Source organism: Perna viridis, chromosome 5 (assembly GCF_037379345.1).
Source record: "Perna viridis isolate PV_CMFRI_1.1 ecotype Kerala chromosome 5, ASM3737934v1, whole genome shotgun sequence".
Lineage (NCBI taxonomy): Eukaryota > Metazoa > Mollusca > Bivalvia > Mytilida > Mytilidae > Perna > Perna viridis.
The window spans coordinates 3,178,741-3,200,930 of NC_142449.1; the positions used below are offsets into that span (position 1 = coordinate 3,178,741).

The window sequence follows — 22,190 nt, forward strand, 5'->3', positions numbered from 1 at the left end:
CTAATTCAACATCAGGTATATGTACTGTATGTAACAGATATTTTATGGATGTATATGTTCATGCTTGTTGTGATTGCCCGTCTACATATAAATTACAAGAACTTCGGTGGGATATGTTAACTGAAAATTTTCCGTTAAACATGTAAGTCGAACTAAACTCTTACCACGAGGAAGACCTCTATCAAGTGCTACTCGGGAGAATACCTGAACATTTTGGTGACGATCTAAACATTGAAGAACTTAGTTTCAAAGCTTTATCAAGCATATATTGTTCAATGCGTCGCAGAGTATAACCGAGCTTCGGTACGTGCCAATATATGAAATACTGCCAGCAACACACTTTTCTATTATAACATTGCCTACATTTGTCTGTGTATTGTGAATATTTAATGTATATAATCTTTAACATGTTTGATTTGCATACATAATATTATATTGTTCTTACTTAACTTTATATTTATATAATATGTCATAATTTGTATCATTGAATCTCTTCATGAGGAATTAAAGATGAGAATGAATATTGCAAAGTGATTTTTAATCTTAGAAATTCATTTTCTAATATTCCAAATTCAATTTGTAATATTACTAAATGTGTAATATTTTGTAATATTACTGAATGTGTAATATTTTGTAATATTACTAAATCAGGAATTTGTAATAATAGAAAATGAATTTTTAATATTACAAAATGAATGTATAATATTAAAAAGATATTTTCTGATATTAAAAAAATGATTTTGTAATATCAAAAAGTATGTTTTCTAATATTACAAAGTAAATGTTTTCTAACACATGTATTAAAAAAATGATTTTTTAATATTACAAATTCATTTTCTAATATCACAAAACACTTTTTTATATTAAAAATTCAATTGAATTTCTATTATTAAAAAAGGACTTTTTAATATTAGAAATTGATTTTCTAATATCAGAATATGGATTTGTTGTATTCAATTACGATTTTTCAACTTTTCCTGAGCAACTCGGCGGGTGTTTCTAGAAAAGCAGAGGACGCTACCCGACCGGTGCACCTGGTCCATGCTCCCAGTATTAAGTGGAGTCCGAGATGCTCATTTGCTTTTGTTACTTTGTATGTATGATTTTGGTTACTTTGTGTTCTTTGTTGTGTGTGTCTGTTTTCCATGTCTAGTCTTTGTCCCCGGATTACATTCTTTTCATTACTGCTATAACCTTGGTTCCCTTTATTACTCTTTTTTAATATTAGAAAATCATTTTGTAAAAATGTGTGACTGTACAATTATATGACTGATTTTGCAATATTGCAAAGTGATTTTTTAATATTAGAAATTCATTTTCTATCATAACAAAGTGAATTTTTAATATTAAAAAATATTTTCTTATATTAAAAAAAAAGATTTTGTAATATTAATTTTTTTTCTGATATTACAAAATATTGATTTTCGTCCACTTTAGCATGCTATATATATATAGATAGAAGAGGTAGTTTCCTTGCTCGATTTACTTATTTAGTAGATACTTGCCTGGTTAACATTACTTTTGTGCTTACAAGTGTTATTTATCATTTAAAATTTAAACCACTTTCACATCATACTCATGAACATATTCATATGTGTGATTATCAAATGTGTGTTAATATGTTGCTTTGTAATTCTTTATGTTACATGCCATAACGATTTATGTAAATATGTTTGAACTATTACATTGTCTATGTATAACTGTTGTAAAGCTTATTTGATTTTATGGAACGATATTGTCAAGGTACGATCCATATCATTTTTACATAATCAGCAAAATGTGTTACCCACGCGGACAATAATTTGCCATTTTACAAAATGGAGGTTGGTACACTTTTCAAATTTGAATTTCCTGTCGTTTAGTTTCAATTTAACGAAAAGCTTTGTCGTGCCCAAGATGAAGTTTTAAGTTTGTTCAGACAAAACAATATTGAATGTGTTTATTGTAAATGCATTGCTCATTTCTTTTTAAATTTTAATCTTGATCGATGGCGTCCCCACGCACCTGCTGAATGTGAAAGTAAACAAAGTAAATAGTATACGCTTTTAACTGAAAGGAGTCGTTGAAACACTTTTTCTGAAGATATTTTTTCATTGACAAGAATTACTTAATGGGCAAAACTGGGTTTCATTTCATCTTAAAATGAAAATATACTGGCGAACTGGGTTTCATTTCTTCCCAAAACAAAATGAAATATTAATAGTGGATTAACCCCACTCAGCTCTGATGGTCAAAATATAAGCTGCTGATAAAAATTTACTACAACAATTGATTGACATGTTTTGTTTCTATACAAGTTCTATTAAATGTCTCAGAAAAAATATGATTGCATGTAAATTCTGACCTACTTTAGGAATGAATGACTGACTATACTCGACGTCACATACAACACATTTTCGAATTGAAGCTCTACTTTTTAAACCATCGGGACTTACCGCTAGAGTTGTGTCACTTTTATTTAATCTTAAGATAGTTTGCATATATGCATGATGTGTTAGTATCAACAAGTCGCTTATTAGCTTAAATCATGCGTAACAAATCCTTACGGGAAAATCCCATACTAATATCCGCCATGTTGGTTTCTACGGGACGATTTTACAAATGAAGTTCGTAAGTTCCCGTTGAACTCCGGTGACAATCGTCTGCTTGATCAACTTCTTGGTATTGTATGTTGTTCACGTAAAATAAATCCGAGATATCTGAAATAACGCCGAAATGCATTCTGGGTTATATGTTTTTGGACAAACCATTTAAACGTAAACAACATCTCCTAGCAACCCGATCACTGTAAACATGGCCGACTTTTTACAATGTAAATATTGGCACCGAGAATTAAAATCTGACCAGAATTTAACGATTCAATGTTAAGGGAGTAGCCGTTTGGCTAAATGTATGAGCAAGTCATTTAAGACAATTTAAACGACGATATGTGTCAATTAAGTCGTAGAAAATATTTTTATTCAAATTTTAACAGTATCTTATTTATCTGACGCCGAGTATAGGGGTCATTGGCCTCCATTTGCCAATTATTGTGTAACCTGGATCTGGTACAAAGGTGAAATTCTTGGTCATGCATGCATTGAATTATGATCTGATTTTGGTGAGGAATGTCTCCTGCAGACTATCAGTCAGTTCTCTGTATTTTGTTGTAGGTTGAAAATCAATATTAATATATGAGTCTTATTTTAAATGCATACATGGATTTTAGGGTAGGGTCCAGGGCTCAAGCTACTTGAGAAAAACAGGGAGAAGTGGGGATGAACAGAGAGAAATGATGTCAGCCTGCTGGCTAAATGATTGACTGTGTCATATATTTATGAAATTGAATTCATATCTATACCTCTATCCCTTGCCAAATTTATTACAGCATAATTTATATATGATTGAGCAAAGCAAAGCTTCTTGCAATGTATTGTCCTATTGATTTTGTCTTTTTTAGCTGCACTGAAATAGAAAATTTCACGCAGTGACATTCTGCTGAAATTTTCATTTTGTTCTGTTTTTTTTTCCTAATCCCACTTAATCCATAATGATTTCTTGTTCAAAATATTTAGTCTCTTCATATAAGTTGATCAAGAGTATCAATAATCATGTTAAAAATTTATTACTGACAAATCAAGACAAACTTTATTGATACATATATGTATTGTAGCGGTTGGTACAAACTCGTATCAAGCTTAAGAAATGTTCTGTCATAATATAGAATTTTCTGTTTTGTTATGAAACGCGAAGATCAAAAGAAATGCTTCTGGTTTTCTACCAAATTATCAACAGAGATCAATTTAACTTAAGTCCGGCTTGACAAATTTGCACGTTTTGTAATGAAATGTGAACGGTAAAACATTAATGATCGTTAGCAGAAGTGAAGAATGTTCATTCAGTATCCTGTCATAAATGTTTGAAACAAAAAGCTGATTACAATACTTGCTTGTAACTAATAATTAGATAGATTTCGAAAATTTTACAATTTATTTTCTTGAATGGGCGCCATTTTTGTTTGAATTGTTATTGAAAGAGAGATAACTCTGCAAATACTGCTGAAAGACAGAGTACAGTCCCGATCATGGGCTATGTCTGAAAATGAGAAGGCAACATCACTTCACTTTGGTGTCGTTTGAGGGCGAAGTGAGCGACTCCAGGGCGACTATTTCGTCCTAATCGCCCAGTAGCGTGAGCCCTGGGGTCTAAAATGTGTAACCCATACCTCTACCAACTTTTCCCCGTACCAAAATAATGTTTTGCTAATATATTCATTCTTATGGTATGTTAAGAACTGAAAATGCATTTGATCTGGAAAAGTCCGTTTCAATTCATTTATCATCAAGAAAATGATGTATACATTGTGTACAGGAATTTCGGGTTACACATTTTAGACCTTTTGAAAGCAGAAAGTCGAATCATTTTTCGACAAACGTTTTAAAAATCATTCATTCAAGCCTAACTATCATGTTATTTTGTATGTGTTCCAACTTTCAGTTGAAATAGCAAGCAATAATGAAGAAATTGGCAAAATAGTATTTAGGTATGTGGAAAAGTTTGCAGGGGTCGGCTGGGCTTCGCCAATGTTGCAATTTGCGATTTTTTTATTTTATCTGGCGACAAAAATAGCCAGTTGACGATTTTCTTGGCGCCTACATGTAGATTTTTTATATTAAAATTGACAGGAAGTTCATCAGTAACGGATATTCTCTCTAATTAAACAATTATGTGACATCTGGTCAGAGTTAACTGATACCAAATTACGACTTGAGGCAATTAAAGGTAATTAGACCAGGTGACTGGACTGACAATATCCTCATGGGAGGTGTCAATCAAATGTAAATATATTATTGAGCCAATCAAAACTCTCATCATCTGGTCAAAGGTAAAGACAATTAAGGCCATGTGCAAGTGGCTACACACGTTTCACAGCCCTGTTTAATAGTGTAATACATTCAGAAACTGACTTAAATAATAACAGAATAAATTAAATCCAATTAACAATGATTATCCCATCAGGAAGTGTCTAAATACTTCAAAATGAAAGAATTGATAAAAGAAAATGGATGACATTTGTTTACACTTTTGCCATGTGACTTTTTTGGCGGGAAAATCGGTGAACAAATAGAATTAGGATTCCCAAAATCTAATTAAGGAAATGCTATTCAAATATCAAGATAATTAAACAGGGACACAATTAATGGTCCATGGTACAAACTGTAGTTTGATAGAAATTTTATCACTTGAAAAAAAGAATCAAGTTTGTTGAAAATAATAAAAAAAAGAAAGTAAATAATATTGTTCTAGATATATTAGATCATAAAGGACAAAGGTGAACATGTTTTAAAATCAGGGACTGTATGAGAATAATAATAGTCTTTGATAGAAGTAAAATACCTGTTTCTGGAGTAGTACTTAATATTTTATGCATATGAAAGTGACAGACTAGAGCTAAAAACCTGCTTTATACATGCATCAAGAGTGAATCTTGGGTACATGTATGTCATGAATGGAGAGGTTATTTTGATGAATTGACAAAGATAATTCATCAGTGAACTTAATACTGTCTTTTTTTAAAATAGTATAATTTTTTTGGCACCCTTTGGCTCTAATTTCTGAAAACTGGCGACAAAAAATGGCAGCTGGTGATTTTTCTGGCGACAGAATTTTGGAAGCCAGAGCAGCCCCTGGTTTGTATGGGTATAGGTACAGGTTACACATTTTAGACTATACAAAATTTTAGGGCCTGATTTCAGGTGTTCTTACTTCCCAATCTGGTAAAAGGAAGCACCATGAGATTTACCATATTGAAATTTAATATCACATTGTAACCTCTTGAGCAGCTCCAACAATATCTCATAATCCGTGATGATTCCAGCTTTTTTCAATTTGGTCCCTTGAGCATCAAATTAGAATTTTGACTCAAATCGGGCATTGTTTAACATGGAAAATCTTGTCATAAGAACTGTGGTTGTCTTGTTTTTACTTGATAAATTAACATTATTTTCCTGTAAAAAGGGAAGAAAATGATCATTTTTTTGTTCTTTCATTTTTTCACTAATGATATCTCTTCAAATAAAATGTGAAATAACTTGTTAATTAGAAATAAATAAATAAGGAGTACATTGATATGTTTGTGTGACAAAATGAACTTGATACATACAAAATCCATTTTATAAACATGGCTACAGTGCATATATTTTTTTATATCCATTCTTCTGGTAAATTTGTTCAGTTTTGATTCTACTGAATTTTGCTGCTAAAATGAAATAAGTTAGTAGTAATGCAATTGAAGCATTAAATGTTAAATGATACCTACAGAATGTTGTAAAAACAATGTTTTTCAATCAAAGAAGATTGATAGCTCAGATCTAATTATTTTTACCCATTACTTCTGAAGATTGCCAACAGGACATTAACCCGGGTTAAAAATCTTTTAACCTTGTTAAAAAAAATAAAAACGGATACAAAGGTAACCACATGTCTTGTTTACATTTTATTTCATCTATTTCTTGATTAGTTTTCAAATAAATAATGACAGTGACAGGCCATATTTGTGCCACATTATATCACAATACGTAAATTTCAAAGGATCCTTGCATTATATTTGAACTTTCTTCTTTTACGGGTTGAGTCCGATGGTCTTTCTTGCCATTGATTAAACACTTTCGCTTTGCAGTCAGGTTTGTTTAAAAAAAAGTGACCCTTGCGGCACATGCGTGGATTAAGGTCACCAGAAGTCACATGCATACAAATTTATCTAGGTCGATTTTTTGTCTTGTAAGACAATATATAGACACCTATTTCATGTATTTAACACATTTTATTTGTGGATATTGAATGAAATTATGTAGGAAAAGTGCAATTAAGTAGAATTAAGGTATATTTCAACCGAAAAGTTTTTTTATGAAAATGACAGCTAATGCAGCTTTAATAATGCTTTGCTGTGACCAGTCTCAAATAATTTATTTACATGTTTGTTAATCTGTATTTTATTCTTTTTTTTTTCACCACAAATTTGAGTGTACTTATTTTTTAACTAAACAATTATTGTACACAAATTATTGATTCTTAGTGAGAAGTTTGACGTAATTATTAATTCTAGACTGCTTCCAGGGACTGAATGATGCCCTGTTATCTCACAAAACCAGTAAACTCATTTCTAAAGTACAAATCATTTTATTGTTTTTAAAATAAAGTTTATCATCACCTAAACAAGATGGGGGAGCTGCTTTTGCGAGATTAGCACCCAATTCACAATTCCATTTTGACAGTTAATCTCTATTTGCTCTTCACCCATATATACTTTCATGAGAAATATTTCATCAGAAAACAAGTGCATGTATCATCCATGATCCTGGCAGTTGTTGGGCAATCTGCTTTTACCAGATGATTATGTTCTTGAACAGCTTAACTCGGTGACACTGTTTGAACAAATGTTATGTCCTACATTGTACATTGCATTTATTTCATAATGTCAAAAAACACATTGAAACATAGTAAATTAACGTACATTTCTGCACGTTTACTTACATATGTGCATCAGGGATATGTAACATTTAAACTTTACCATCTTTCTGAATTGATGCTTTATTCTTCATTGAAGGAAACTTAATAAATATACATGTACCAGGTAACCTTATTTAAAATTTTTTGTGCAAATGTAGGAAATTACTTTATAAACAGTGAAACACACTGTGTGTAATACTTTTCTATAATGTTCTTTATATCAGTAAGCATTATTATAATGAAAGTTATTTGAACATAATGTAAATGAAATATTGAACAGGTTTGATTGCCATCCTTGTACATTATTTTCAGGCAGAAAGCATTTTACAAGAGAGGAAAAGTAAAGGGAAAAAAGAATACTTGGTGAGATGGAAAGGGCAAGGAGCTGAGAGTGACTCGTGGGAACCAGCTTCAAATGTACCTCAAAAGATCATTAGAAGATTTTCAGTTAGTTTTCTTTTTTAATTAAGTTCAGTGTTTGTATTTTGCTCTGCCTCGTAAGTCATTTACAGATCAATAATTTTCACTCCAACATACAGTAGTGTTCACTTGTAATGTACAGGCTTATAACGAATTTGTACTTATTTCCCAGTCCTAGTGCATTTCATCATTGATATAAAGAATTTGTTATAGCGAAATTAGGGATATAACTCAAGTTTTTCTTATCGCCTGGCAACAGATTTATTGCTGAAGTTTACCTGGATAAAATGAAGGGTCAATTTAATTGTTATATAAACATCAGACACATGTTGTTTCAGGGGTAAAAATTAGAAAATGCAAGCTGGTAGCCCAGACAATATTTTTGTTTAATATTTTCTCTATGTTCAACTACATTTTACACAAAAGTTTGGTAGCCCAGCTCAGAATCTGTGGGTTTCTGGGCGACTGCTAATTTTTATCCCTGTTCTTTACTACTAACAGTAATTGATTAATCAACAATTTCATGATTGATGAACATACAGTTCAAATGTCAACACTGATGGCATGGCTAATCTTTCCTGTATTTTTGTTATATTACTCAGTTAAATATCAATCTAATAATGTCTAACAATATACATTATGTACATTGTTATATACTAGTGCACAGATTGTGAAGAGCTTTATGTACATTGTTATATACTAGTGCACAGATTGTGAAGAGCTTTATGTACATTGTTATATACTAGTGCACAAATTGTGAAGACCTTTATTTAATATTTGTTATGTATATGTAATGTATTTTCTTTTTTAAAGAATAGTGGCAGTTAACTATTGAATAAAGTTTTGTTTATTTATAATAAAACAAATATCCGAAGTGGCGACCTGCAGGAAGAAAAATCGACTTTTAGTCGGAAAAGTATGGTATAAATCAACAAAACTTTATTCAATAGTTAACTGACGCTATGCTTTAAAAAAAGAAATACATTACATATACATAACAAATATTAAATAAAACTCTACCTTTGAACTTTCAAACTGGTTTAACCCATTGTTTTCCCGAACTTAGCTTACATAGTAAAATTATTTGATTACATTAATTCGTAATTCGTGTTAAACTGCAAGACAAAAGCTGTCAATCAAACTGGTGTTTGACGAAAATAATTGATCTGTGCCACTATCAATTTTACCAAAGAATATGAATGTTTTTATAATCTGTGGTAATTGGAATACACAACATTAAAACAGTCAGAATATATAAACAAACTATAAAGGATTCTTTACTGGAAAAACATCAAATCAAGCATTCCCGAGTTATCGGTCCTTTCATATGCAAATTTATGCCCACTTATGGTATGTTGTAACACAGTTTGCATGTGGTGCTAACTAAAATCAATTAAAGTTGTGATCTAAATGGCTAATTGCAAACAGATTAAAAGGGTAACAACTCTTGTTTGTAATTTGAAATAGATGTTCATGTTTTTATTAATAATTACCAGTTGTTATTATGACCGATTCATTAGACTAATTTCACACTACAGTGCCCACGCTTGACATGTTCACAATTTTGTACACCTGATCTAAGGGCTTCAGAGTAATCGACACTCAATTTAATAACGTCATTGAAAATGTACTGTGGAAAAAAGGCCAAAATGATCTCTGCTGACACCTACGGTTTATATACCAACCATGAACCTGATATAAGAAGCTAAATCTTCATTTTTCATTCAAAGTTGTGGCCGCTGGTCGCGTTGGAGGGGTGGCCGTTGATAAGGGATCAATTTGCACTGTACGTTGTTAATGCAATTGAAATGTGGTCGCATAAGACCGGTTGCCTTTTCAGAGAGGGATTACTGTACCACTTTTCAAAAACAAAAAGGGAGATAATCCTAATTTTGAAAAAAAGTTTCTGATATCAAGATAAATGCATATTTTGCAGTAACTAAGACAGTCCCATGAGATTCATTATAAACAAACTCTTCTGTAGTTAATAACTCTGTGTACATTTTTGTACATGTATCTGTTTATGACCATGAATTTTGCAAGTCTTTGTTACTCTATACAGATATTTGTTATTCTTTTCAATGGTGGTAATGAAGCATTTTGGTATTTAAGTTTCTATTGAAAAACTATGCCTGACTTTTAGAGGAATAGATGCAGAAATCAATGGAAGCCTCCATTTGTTTGGTTTTGGTTCGAACTGATATTATTCATAGTTTCCATAGGGTTTATGTACATGTACAAAAAACGTACATATTATTTTATGAACCTTGTCCAGAGGGGCAAATTGATGAAAATTCTATTTAGTAAATACATGTTAAAAAAAATTGATACGGTTTTCCGCTGGGCTAGTATAATTCAACTTTTGACATGTCTAAATGGTAGTTTCACCTGTTCTAGGCTAAAAGGCAAACCGTTGGCATTTGAATTTATACTATGAAGTTAGTGGCATTGTGTATTGCTTGCTATACCACTGCTGGTTAATAAGCACTCATGTTAATTACAGCACTTAAAATTTTTATAAAGAACTATTCCTCTGTGTTGTTACAGGTACAAGTCTGTAAACATATTGCTCTGAGTGATGTGACTAGTAATTGTATTTTTTTTCAGTCACCTAAAAAAACTCCCAAAAAGTCTAGGTCACGTTCTGCATCAAGGGGGAGAAGAGGGAGGTCAAGGTCAAAAGGTCGCACACCTAGCAAGTCTCCATCAAGAAGAAGATCTGCTCCAACTACTGGTGCTACTAGACAGTCACGTAGACTTGCATCAAGCACTACAGACTCTGAAGTCAGAACTGAAACAATTACATCAAAGGTACTTATATCATTCTGTAATGATCTGCTTATCATCTATATGATTATTTGTATTTATATGTTTACATGGTTGGTGATTTAACATAATTCTGAGAATTCTTCATTTATACAAAGCTGAAATTTCAACTGGTTTTTGTATAAGATTTTCACTTCTGTTTAAAAAAAAATCAATGCAGAAAGAAAATAGAGGTTTTCCTTCTTCAGAAATAGTAATTTATTTTAGTTTTTACAAAATGCTACTTACATTACTGAATATAATTGTTTAAAACATAATATACCACCAATTTTGACACAGTAAAATCAGGAAGTCACCAGGTTATCCGTCACAATAATTAATTATATCCCATGCAACAAAGTTGCAAAGGGTATAATATTTTTGACCCGTCTGCCATCAGTTTTCCAGAATTTTTTCTAAATGCTTGCAGATATTGACATGATTTTTGGTATATAAGTTCACCATGATATGTTACAGTTCAAGTTTAACTTTCGTTCTGCTCCGATCATTTTCACTGAAATTACAGCAGTGAACTTCGCAAAATTCACAGGAAAAAAGTTTTCCAGACTTTTTTTCTAAACACTTGCAGATGTTGACAGGATTTCTGGTATATAAGTTCACCATGATATGTTACATGTCAGGTTTGCATTTCCTTCCGCTCTGATGATTTTTACCGAAATTATGGGCCTTGAACTCAGCAAAATTCACAGAAAAAAAGTTTTCTGGACGTTTTTTCTAAATACTTGCAGATATTGACATGATTTTCTGTACAGAAATTTAACATAAGTTACAGGACAAGTTTGTGGTTGGTTCCGCTCCAATGATTTTTATTAAAATTACGGGCCTTAAATTTGGCTAAATTCACAGAAATAACCGTTTTTTGGACTTTGAACGCTTGTAGATTATGGCATGATTTTTGGTATATAAGTTCATCATGATAAGTTACAGGTCAAGTGTACGATTTGTTCCGCTACAATGATATTTACTTTGGATTAAGTAAAACTCAAAGAAATCACAGTCTGGAGTTAGAAACTACCATTCTGAGTAACAGAATTAAGTTAGAAGATAAAGGTCTAAAGCCTAAAAAATACTCTTATTCCTTTTTTTATCGGGGTCCTTCTACATGTATTTCTCTTACAAACAAATTAACTTGAGTATCCAACATGGGTTCTTTAACTTTTAGTTTATTTTTATGTCTTACTTATAGACAGAAACAAAACAGAATGACATTGGTCATACTATTACCACAACCACTGAAGAAAAGGTTGTTACCCTAAAGAAATCCCCTGTTAGTAGTCAAGAAAGTTCATCAACAACGTGGAGGATACCAGACCTAAACAGATATTACAATTCTGATTATGCAATGATCATTGTTTTTACATGCATCACCATTATAACTCTAAGTTTTGTTATGGAGAACAAAGTTGAGTAAGTAGAAAGTATCTTATAATTAAGAAAATATGTTATTGTGGCAATTATTGCACCCATGTATATCAAATTTACAGTTGAACCATAAAATAGCCCCACCACACAAAGTGGTGAGGCACTATGTGATACTCGTTGATTAGGTTTCCAGATGATAACTTGATCAATGATTTTTTAAAAACTTTTTTTTAATAAATACAGGAAATCGTGGTAACCTTTGATAGGTGCCATTTGATCTCTTTTAATTGACAGTTAATCAATTAACGGTGGCAGCAGGTATTAATACTGTGCAGCACTATGACTTGTCAAAACATAAATTTTGTTATAGAAAAAATTTTGAATTAACGTTAACCAAGTGTTCCTTGTTGGATTAGAATATATTCAGAAAAACTGAATAGTTAAACATAACTTATATGAATTTGGAAACAACTAATCTCGTAAGATGAATTCTGAGAAAAATACTTTAACGGCCCCCTCCTTTTGCTTATGATATTTAAAATTCATAGAGAAAATCAGCTAAGATTGGATGTGCAGTCCCTTTGAAAGATGAAACTATTTACTACTGCATCTCCTTTTACGGCACTGCATTATTTTGCTATGAATTGTGGCAAAAGATGCAGGTGTTCGAACTCGGACCTTTGATTGACAGGTAATCAATTAAATAAAATGTCAAGGGTGTGGTTTAAGTGAAGATGCAGTAACGTTGATTGACAGGTAATAAATTATAGGAATATTGAGGGTGTGGTTTAAAGTATTGTGTGTGAAATGAAACTGAACAGTTAACCAGCACATATTAGCAAACGACATTTACATGTACCTTTGAAGACGTATTCATGTAGGTGATTTAATCATGATTAGACTTTCATGCACGTATATACTAAGATTGAGGAGTAATAAATTGTTTTTGTTTTTTTGCAACCTTCATGAAATTCGAAAATAAAATTGAAACGACTGGGCTGGTGTTACAGATTTTAAATATGCTAAAATTTGAATAATACTCTAACTATGATTAATTTAATATGTATCCATTTCAACAACTACAAGTGAAAGGCAAAATAATGCAAAAATACGAAATTTTCTCATTTTTGTCCTGTTTTAGTATTGAAATATATTGGAGATTTTCAGAAAAAGGCCTACTAAGTCGGCACACCAGTGTTAATAACGAATCCAATGATTTAATTTATTCTATATATAGTTAGTCGTAAAATTCATACTAGAAGAATTTAAGTTTTTTTATCAGATTATATCTGGGGGATTCGAACACTATTTTATATTTTATAAGGGATTTTAAATGTCAAAATTTTGATTTAAAAATAAAACTTTGGATGTCCTTAATACGCTTCTATAATCATAAAACATTAAATTAGGTTTCTTTTTATTCTTTAATCTAAATATTACCAAACAATTCCTTCTCGTTCACTAGCAGTTAACCGACCACTTCATGTATATTGGCTGACTGTGACACGCTCGTGTATTAAGTAGTGACATTACACGGATAATACTGATTTGACTAATTAAGTTTACGTTGTAAACACATTGATTAATTTTATTTCTAGGTGGCTATGATATGAAAATCACAAATACTTAACAAGATTATTACGTTTAGTAAAAAGAAAAAATACTTGTATTAAGCATGATTTTACAAGAACAATGAACATTTAATTATTGAAATAAAAATACGATTGCCCTTGTGTCATTTACCTATTTGTATATTCAAAAACTAACAATGGATATTTCGAAAATGAAAGTAATAAAGTTTCAGAAGATTCTAAAAATTACGAGATTTCAAAATAAAATACTTTAAAAGAAATCCATTTTCAAAGCGCATTTTGATTAATAACTTGATACACGAAGATTTTTGGGAATTACATGTAAATTAATTTTAATTAAAAAGTCTGACTCATCAAAATGAAAATTTGTGATTTAACGTCAACAGTTATAAAAAATTTAAGAAAACATAGTTTTATATTTCTATATGTCTCTTAAAGTTACATGTTTTTTGAATGACGGTGTTGAATTTTAAATACTTTCAAGTATTATTATCTATGCAAATAAAGCACGTTGTTCGTCGATCAATAATTGTTGCCTGGTCAACGAAATGTCAATTACCTCATATGATGCTCAAAACACAGGGACACACCTTTTGATGAAACGTGAAACACATTGATTGGTTGACGATATTACAATGGTGTTTATCAAATTTGCATAAGAAATTGACACACTCATAGTATTTTTATAGTTATTAGTTTAAAATACTTTGTTCTTTTTTTTATAGAATTATTACGTTAAATAGGTTGTCACTAAAATAAGGAGTGCGCAAATACTCGATTTTCTTGAACATCGTAATTTACAATTTGTAACAATCTGGTGACAGGTCAGGTGTACAATATTATTACATGATACATGTAGCAACTGGAAATGATGAAATTAAGGCCTTATGAATTTCTTTAAAAATTATATCAACTTTGGTTTTCGATCAATCCAGATTTACATTTCGATGATACTAAGAAATAGAAAAAAAAAACAAAACAAAACAAAACAAAAAACAAGAGTTTAAAGCATTTAATTCATATAAAAACCTAATTATATTAATTCCTAAGTCAACACCTGATGGTGTCACAATTTTGGCTTGAGGTCAATTATACGTAAAAGAAAATTGATTCTCACGGTCAAGGTAATGATTGACACATTGTTCTTTTATTTGTAAACCGTTTTAATAAAATTGCCGATCATGGATTAAATCCAATCAACAGGTTATCACGCATCCACTGGAGACCGTGGGTGTGGATATTATACTGTCCACCTGACATGGTGGGCACGTGGACGTCTGTCCACTGTAGGCATTAAGGGTGGGCAAAGCATGGATAACTTAATTTGTCCACCGTGGGCAAGTGGCATCGTCAAAATAGTTGTTAGCTTTAGTGTAGTACTTTTATTAAAATCTTTTTTTTTACTTTTGAGTAGAAGTAATACAATTTATATACATTCTTTAAAAACCAAATACATGTACTATGTTAAGTTGATTTCCTGTTAAGAAAACATCTTACATTTCAAGTGTAAATCTTATTGTATATTTTATTAAGACCAAGAAAAATTGATTGTTGGTTTTCCCTATCATGAAACAATTTTTTTAAGACCCCAAGGTAGGAAAATGATTATATATATATATATATATATATTTTTGTTTTCTATTAAAACATTTATATGCATGCCATTTTGTTTTTAGTTTCTCTTTTAAATAACTGAAATTAAATTAATGAGGTAATGCATTTTTTAGCTTAGTGTCTAGAAAGGTCCCAAGAGGTCAACTTTTAATTTTATTGGTTTGAAAATGGTAAAAAAAATTAAATGACCAGGCGCCTATTAACTGACCTGGCCAGGTTAGGGGAAACCAATAATAATTTTTGTTTGACCAAGTATTTCTATATCTTGATTATTACTTTTAGGAACCTCCAAGAGGGTATATTTAGATTGATTCTGTGTTATAATATGCATTTAAAAATTGTAGCTCTGAAGCAGGGCCTAATCTAGAAGGAGAATTGAGCAAGAACTTCTCCTTGTTTGTGTTCACTTCTCCCATGTCTGTTTTGTTACTATTCAAACAGAATTTACTTAAACTTCTCCTTGTCAGTAATGTCTAGAATAGACCTTGCTCTTATGGTTTTGAAAAGCTGTTTAGAAATTGATGAGCAACTATGTCAGTCAAGCCAAAAAAATATTGTTGAATAGAAACTGATGATAATATCTATCGATCTATCTATCTCATTATCATCAGTTTCTATTCTACAATATATATATATACTAGTATGTGGTATGTTCAATGTGTTTCAGCTTTGCTGCAATATTGACACATTTCCTGTATATTTCAATATTTACACACATTTTCTGTGTGTATCAGCTTTGCAGCAGTATTGACGACATACCTTTTGCTCGTTTCAGCTTTACAACAATATTGACACATTTCTGTCTGTTTCAGCTTTGCAGCAGTATGGGATTATATAAAGAACTTACTGAATAGTCTTGTTACTATGATGACCAGTGTGTTTCCATCAGGAAGTCAATCAAAAGGAACCACCCAGAAACAGTGAGAGTAGTAGTATCACTGACCATGGCAGCTAATGTCATTGACCGTTCACATTGATCCAAGAAACTCATTAACATTTGGGAAATGGTGCATCCACTTAGCTTTTATAGAGCCCAAATAGGATTTAATTTTGTGTTTTTTTAATTTAAAATTCATTTAAATTTTCACCATTAAGTGTGTAATTTAATGAGAAGGTAATATTGAATGAAAACATGGCTGTGTGTGGAGTTAAAGTGCCATCTTCTATATGAATCTTCAACATTTTCCACAACTCAGTTATGTTTATGTAAATATTTCATATGTACAGGTATTACTCATTGTGAAACTTTCAATATACAGACATTGTATGAAAATAGTGCTTCATTATACTAATAGAGATTATACATAAGTGGTCACTAGCTACGCATTCTTTTGCTTGTAAACTTTTAGTTTATTATAGTTTTTAGTTACTCCCTTGTATTTAGTTATTAAGTTTTTAAGGGAGACTATCCAATATCCCATGTAAATGTCATGAGTCAATTGTCAGCATTATATTGTGGCAAAAAGTGGTACTTTTCATCGCAATGCTAGGTTTAGTTTCTTCATGGTTTTCATAGCATACCTTGTAGGATTTTGTCCAATATGAATGTCTGCTTCTTTAGGCATAATTCTACCTTAAGAGGTACTGGAGCTAAGTAGCTAATCTAGATTTATGTTAAAAGCTGAACCACTTTCAAATAGGTTTTTTTTAAAATATTTTTTAGTTGTAGGTCTATTTTATGCTTATTTTTATTTTGTATTTTTCATTGGTTTTAAACTAGTTTTTTACAATACATGGATTTTCATAGTGAAGTTGCTTGAAACTAATACTGATAGACTTTAAACATAGGCATACTTAAGACTAATTAATGTCTTTGTATGAAAAAACAAAACATATAGACTTTCAGTTCATTAATAGAAGGTTATAATCATTTAATGTAAGATTTAACTCTGGTATTATTACAAGTATTGAATAGAGGACTAAAGGTTGTACATCATGTAGAGATTTTATAGTTTGAAAATTATACCCGAAGTCAAATGTTTCCATAATGTTTTCATGTGTACAGGATTGCTAAGAAATCAATGCTCTTAACCCACCTGTATGTTATAAACCATATTTTATTTCTCCCTTTTATACCATTTTATGAATGTATTTTTGTGTACTTTTGTAAATGTCCTCATTTTATCATATACAAAAATAAATGTATAAATTTTTGTTGTGCTTTATGAGTTTGAAATCCTTTTTTAACTCAACTGGCCCAAAGGGCCATGGGAACTGTTGCCATCATTTGGCATCCAACGTTAACATTTTTTTAGAACTCTTTTCTGACACTACTAGACCAATTTCAACTTGGTATGAATGTTTCAAAGGGTAATCTGCCTAGAACTGACGAGGGGATTTTGGATCTGTCAAAAAACATGGTTGTCAAAAAATAGAACATAAGTGTCAGACAGAAGTTTTTATAAGACCACAAAAAAAATGCAGTTGTATATTGGTATGGTGCCATTGTCCTTGTCCATAGACACTTTTTTTTGTGCTACAATTTGAATATATGATGGTTGATCTTTTTAAAATTTTATAACCAGGTTAAAAACCACAAAAAGGAAGATCGGTTTTGATTTTTGGGGTTATGGCCATGTCGGCTATTGCCATCATTTGGCGTCCATCATCATTATCGTCCATTAACAATTATTAAAAAAATCTTCTTCTCTGAATCCACTGAGTGGAATTATATGAAATTTTGCACCGATGTTCCTTAGGGTATCTTGCACAAAACTTAAGTTTAGATTTTTTATCCATCCAAAAACATGGCCGCTATTACTAAAAATAGAACAAAGTGGTCAAACAGTAGGTTTTGCTTACATCTCCAAAATTATAAGTTTTGGCCTAATTCTGACATTGGGAAAAAGTATTCAGCATGATTAGATCTATCTGTATCTTTACATTTCAATCTTTTAAGCCATGTTTAGTTGTTTCCCTTTTTCAATAGTATTCTGCTGTTTTTTAATATTATTTTTTTAAAATACTTCTCCTTCGACACTACTTGTCCAATAAGAACCAATCTTGGATATAAATGTTCCTTGGAGTATCATGCATAGAACTGATGTGGGGATTATTGATCCGTCAAAAAAAAAAACATGGCCACCGTTACTTAAGATAGAACATAGTTGTCAGACAGTATTCTTTGGCATATATCTCAAAAACCATTAAGACAAAATTATGACACAGCATGTTCAGCATGATGAGATCTATCTGGTCAAATTTACGTTATAATCTGTTAAGCCACGTTGGAGTTATTGCTTTTTTCAACGTTCTTTGGCTATTTGTAGTGTTATTTCTTTAAAAAATCTCCTCTGACACTTACTGACCAATTGTGACAAAACTTTGTATAGATGTTCCTTTGGGTTTCCTTCATAGAACTGAAGTGGGGATTTTTGATCTGGCAAAAAAAAACATGGCCACTGTTACAAAAAGATAAAACATAGGGGTCAGGCAGTAGTTTTTCACATATATCTCAAAAACTGTCAAGTTTGGCCAAATTCTTTCAATTGCTGAAATAATCCTTATTATAAGGCCTAAAAAGTGACCAAAGTTGTGAGAGGACTCCTTGTAAGAGTTATTGCCCTTGAAAGCATGAAGAAAAAAGGTTGTTTTTTTTTTAATTTTTCAGCCAATATCTTTATAACTATGATAGAAAGAAATTTTGCATTGAAGAAATGATCATTATAATAAATCTTACCGAAGTCTCATTGCATTAGAATTGTTGCACAACTTGTTAAATATATTGCCCTTGAAAAGCAAAATTTAACAAGGTGAGCGATTCAGGCTCCTGGGAGCCTCTTGTTTAGAATTAAGGCCAAAAAGGGGTCTAAAATAAGTATTTCATAGAATTTAACTATATAGCTCCAATAAAAGCATACCAGTAGTGTTCCACAATATTCTATACCACTTTGGTCAGACTGGATTGATTTTTTTGGTTAAGACTTAGAACTTTTCAGAAATTTGGAGCCAGAAACATACATTTTCCTGATTCAGACTGTAACTTGACTAAAAATAGTGAATGAACTTTCTGGAAATTGTATTACAGGGTACCATACAACACAGGAAGACTGGGATTGATTTTTGGGGTTGTGAATTAAGCCAAGTAAGTTAGGGACAGAAACAAGTTTTTTTTCTGATTTCTAACAATGACATGAATAGCTTGTGTATTTATGTTCTTAATTTTAAATTTTTTTAATTAGATTCCTCATGGAAATTTTTGCCTGGGTTTGTCAATCAGATTTCAGTTTTTGTTTTTGCCTGGGTTTTTCAATCAGATTTCAGATATATTTTTTTTGTTCTTGAATTTTAAGGGGACCATGACCCAAAAAATTGATTTTTATATTTGGTGCCATTTTGATTTTTTAAATTGGATTCCATATTAATATCCCAGCCTAAATAAAAGAGCTTTAAGAAGTATGCTTACCAAATTAACCCTGTCATTTACTAATTTTGAGATAACGAGGTACAAAGTGATATATGAATGCAGCCAGAAGCAGTCATTTATACTTACATTGAATTTCAAAATATTGTGTTCAAATGAGTTGTTTCCATAATGAACTGCAAGTCCTTACCTTCAGTGTGTGAAAAACTATTTCACATTGCCCTAACGGGACTAATACCCCACAGCCTGTTGAACCCTTTACATTTGGGGACCAAATAGGACAGTTTTTATGGGGGACAAACTAAACACTTATGACACAATTTTGCTGCCATTTCTAAAACTTCAAAACCACAATCAGTACAATTTTATTTGGTTCACAACTAATGAATATGACTGCAAATTGACTTTAAACGTAAATATTGTTGTAGAGGAGGAGTTGCAGATAACACATGAGACCAAATTTTGCTGAAAAACACCTAAGCCCAATAGCAATCATTTCTACAATTTTTGCCCAAAACATTAATTCCTTACAATATGCACATCCAAATATGGTAATCTTACACTTCACTAAATTTCAATACGATGCTGCAAGCATTTAAGGAGGAGTTGCAAACAATGCATCAGACAGTTTTGCTTAAAAAAAAAAGCGTCTTAGATAAACAACCATCATTACTACAATTTTTGTCCAGACATAAATTCCTGACAGTATGCACATCTCTGTATGGTTTTATTACATCCCACAAATTTTATAATGCTGCAGAGTTCAGACAGAGTGAAACCTATGCACCCCCAAACTTCATTTGCAGGAGTATTAATATTGTGTCCACAATTGCCTTCAGTAAAGTTCAACTGGCTGTGGTTGTATCATGATGTGCAATATAGCCTTTTATTTGCAAACATCACATAATCTGTCAGATTTAGTCTTATTCTGATGGAGTAAAAGTGAGATTTATCTGGTCAAATTTTTGTGTTAATCCTTAAATGTTTATACTTTTAAAAAATCTTCTCCTCTGACACTACACATGTACTTGACCAATTGGAACCAAACTTTTAAGAATGTTCATTAAGATATTCTGCTTAGAACTGATGTGAAGATCTTTGATCCATCTGAAAACATGGCCGTTGTTATTAAAAATAGAGCATAGAGGTCAGACAGTAGTTTTTTGCATATATCTCCAAAACAGTTAGGTTAAGCCTGATTCTGATGGGTGAAATGTGTTTGACATGATGTGATCAAATTTTTGTGTAAATCTGTCAAGCCAAGTTTGAGATATGTGTGTATTGTCCTTAATGTTTTTTTTTTTTGGCTACTTTAATATTATTACTTTCAATAATTTTCTCCCCTGAAACTACTGTACAGAATTCAATGAAAGTTAGTTTGACTGTTCTTTAGGTATGAGCATTAGGAATTTATATCCATTATATTTTAAGTTTTTTTTTATTCATTTCATAACTTAACAAATTAGGTTACCACATAAAACTGACACGTCTTTTTCACATATTTGAACTTTAAATGTAGAGCTATGTGTAGGTGACCTAGATATCGTAGAACTTTAAACAGAAAAAAAAAAAATGGTTGATAAAACTTAGTGTTTGCCTAAATAATTCTGAGAACTGCCAAACTGATTTTAACGTTGATTGAGTATTAGCTTCATAATTCAATAGTTATTTGAAAACAAAAATGTAAAAATACTGAAATGTCAAACTATGGAACTCATGGATACAACAACATTACTCATAAGTGGTTTTAATGATCAATAGATTGTAGATCCTGGTGGTGGAAGACAAGTAAGACTGTGTTGCTAAAACAAGATTTCTGAGAGCTACTATTCACTGAACATTTCTCAATTCTCCCCAAATTAGACCAGTATCCTGAGCCCTTAAATGGATCTTAAATTGCTTAAAATATCTTACTGACAAGCACATCATAGGACCCCTCATCATGATGCACACTAAAAAACAAATGACATTCTTAAACTGGATGTTATCAACAGAACACTGAAAATAGAATCTTATATAATCACAGATAACTGAATACAGCAGTGACCATTTGATTTTCTACGGGGGAGGGCTATCAATTTTCTTCTGAGAAAATCTTTTTTTTTACCTTGAGCAAAAATAACTTGTAATCTTTCCATGCCAATAAAAGACAAATATTTTTTTTCACCATCTATTGAAAACAATTTTTTTGTCATCTCACTACTGAATAGCATCTTTCACATAGACAGCATGATTTATTGTTTTTTTTCTGTCATCTTTTTTAAAACAAACTATTTCCTTCTGGTGATAAGCCAAATTATTTCTTTTCACATTTTCCAGAAACAAACTTTTTTCCAAAAAAAAATCCATAGCCCCCCTCCCCACCCCCACAAAAAAAAAAATAAAATGTTTGCTGCCTAACCACAATCATGAAAGATCACACTGCAAAACAATGTTACTCATAAGAATGCCATTGCTTATAAATATGACACATAATATTTAAGTTGCTGATGGATGCAGTCTAAATAAATATACCTTGAAACCAA

At 31.3% G+C, this 22,190-nt stretch overlaps 1 protein-coding gene across 1 annotated transcript; it reads left to right on the plus strand.

The window, feature by feature from the left end:
• The first annotated feature begins 1,795 nt into the window (after positions 1-1,795).
• Positions 1,796-17,455, plus strand: LOC148615621 (uncharacterized). Its single transcript, XM_088582086.1, has 5 exons — positions 1,796-1,823; positions 7,801-7,935; positions 10,516-10,719; positions 11,921-12,141; positions 16,115-17,455. Exons 1-5 carry the CDS (start codon positions 1,818-1,820, stop codon positions 16,224-16,226), a joined length of 678 nt encoding a protein of 225 aa, XP_088438212.1. The 5' UTR covers positions 1,796-1,817; the 3' UTR covers positions 16,227-17,455.
• The last annotated feature ends 4,735 nt before the right edge of the window (positions 17,456-22,190 follow it).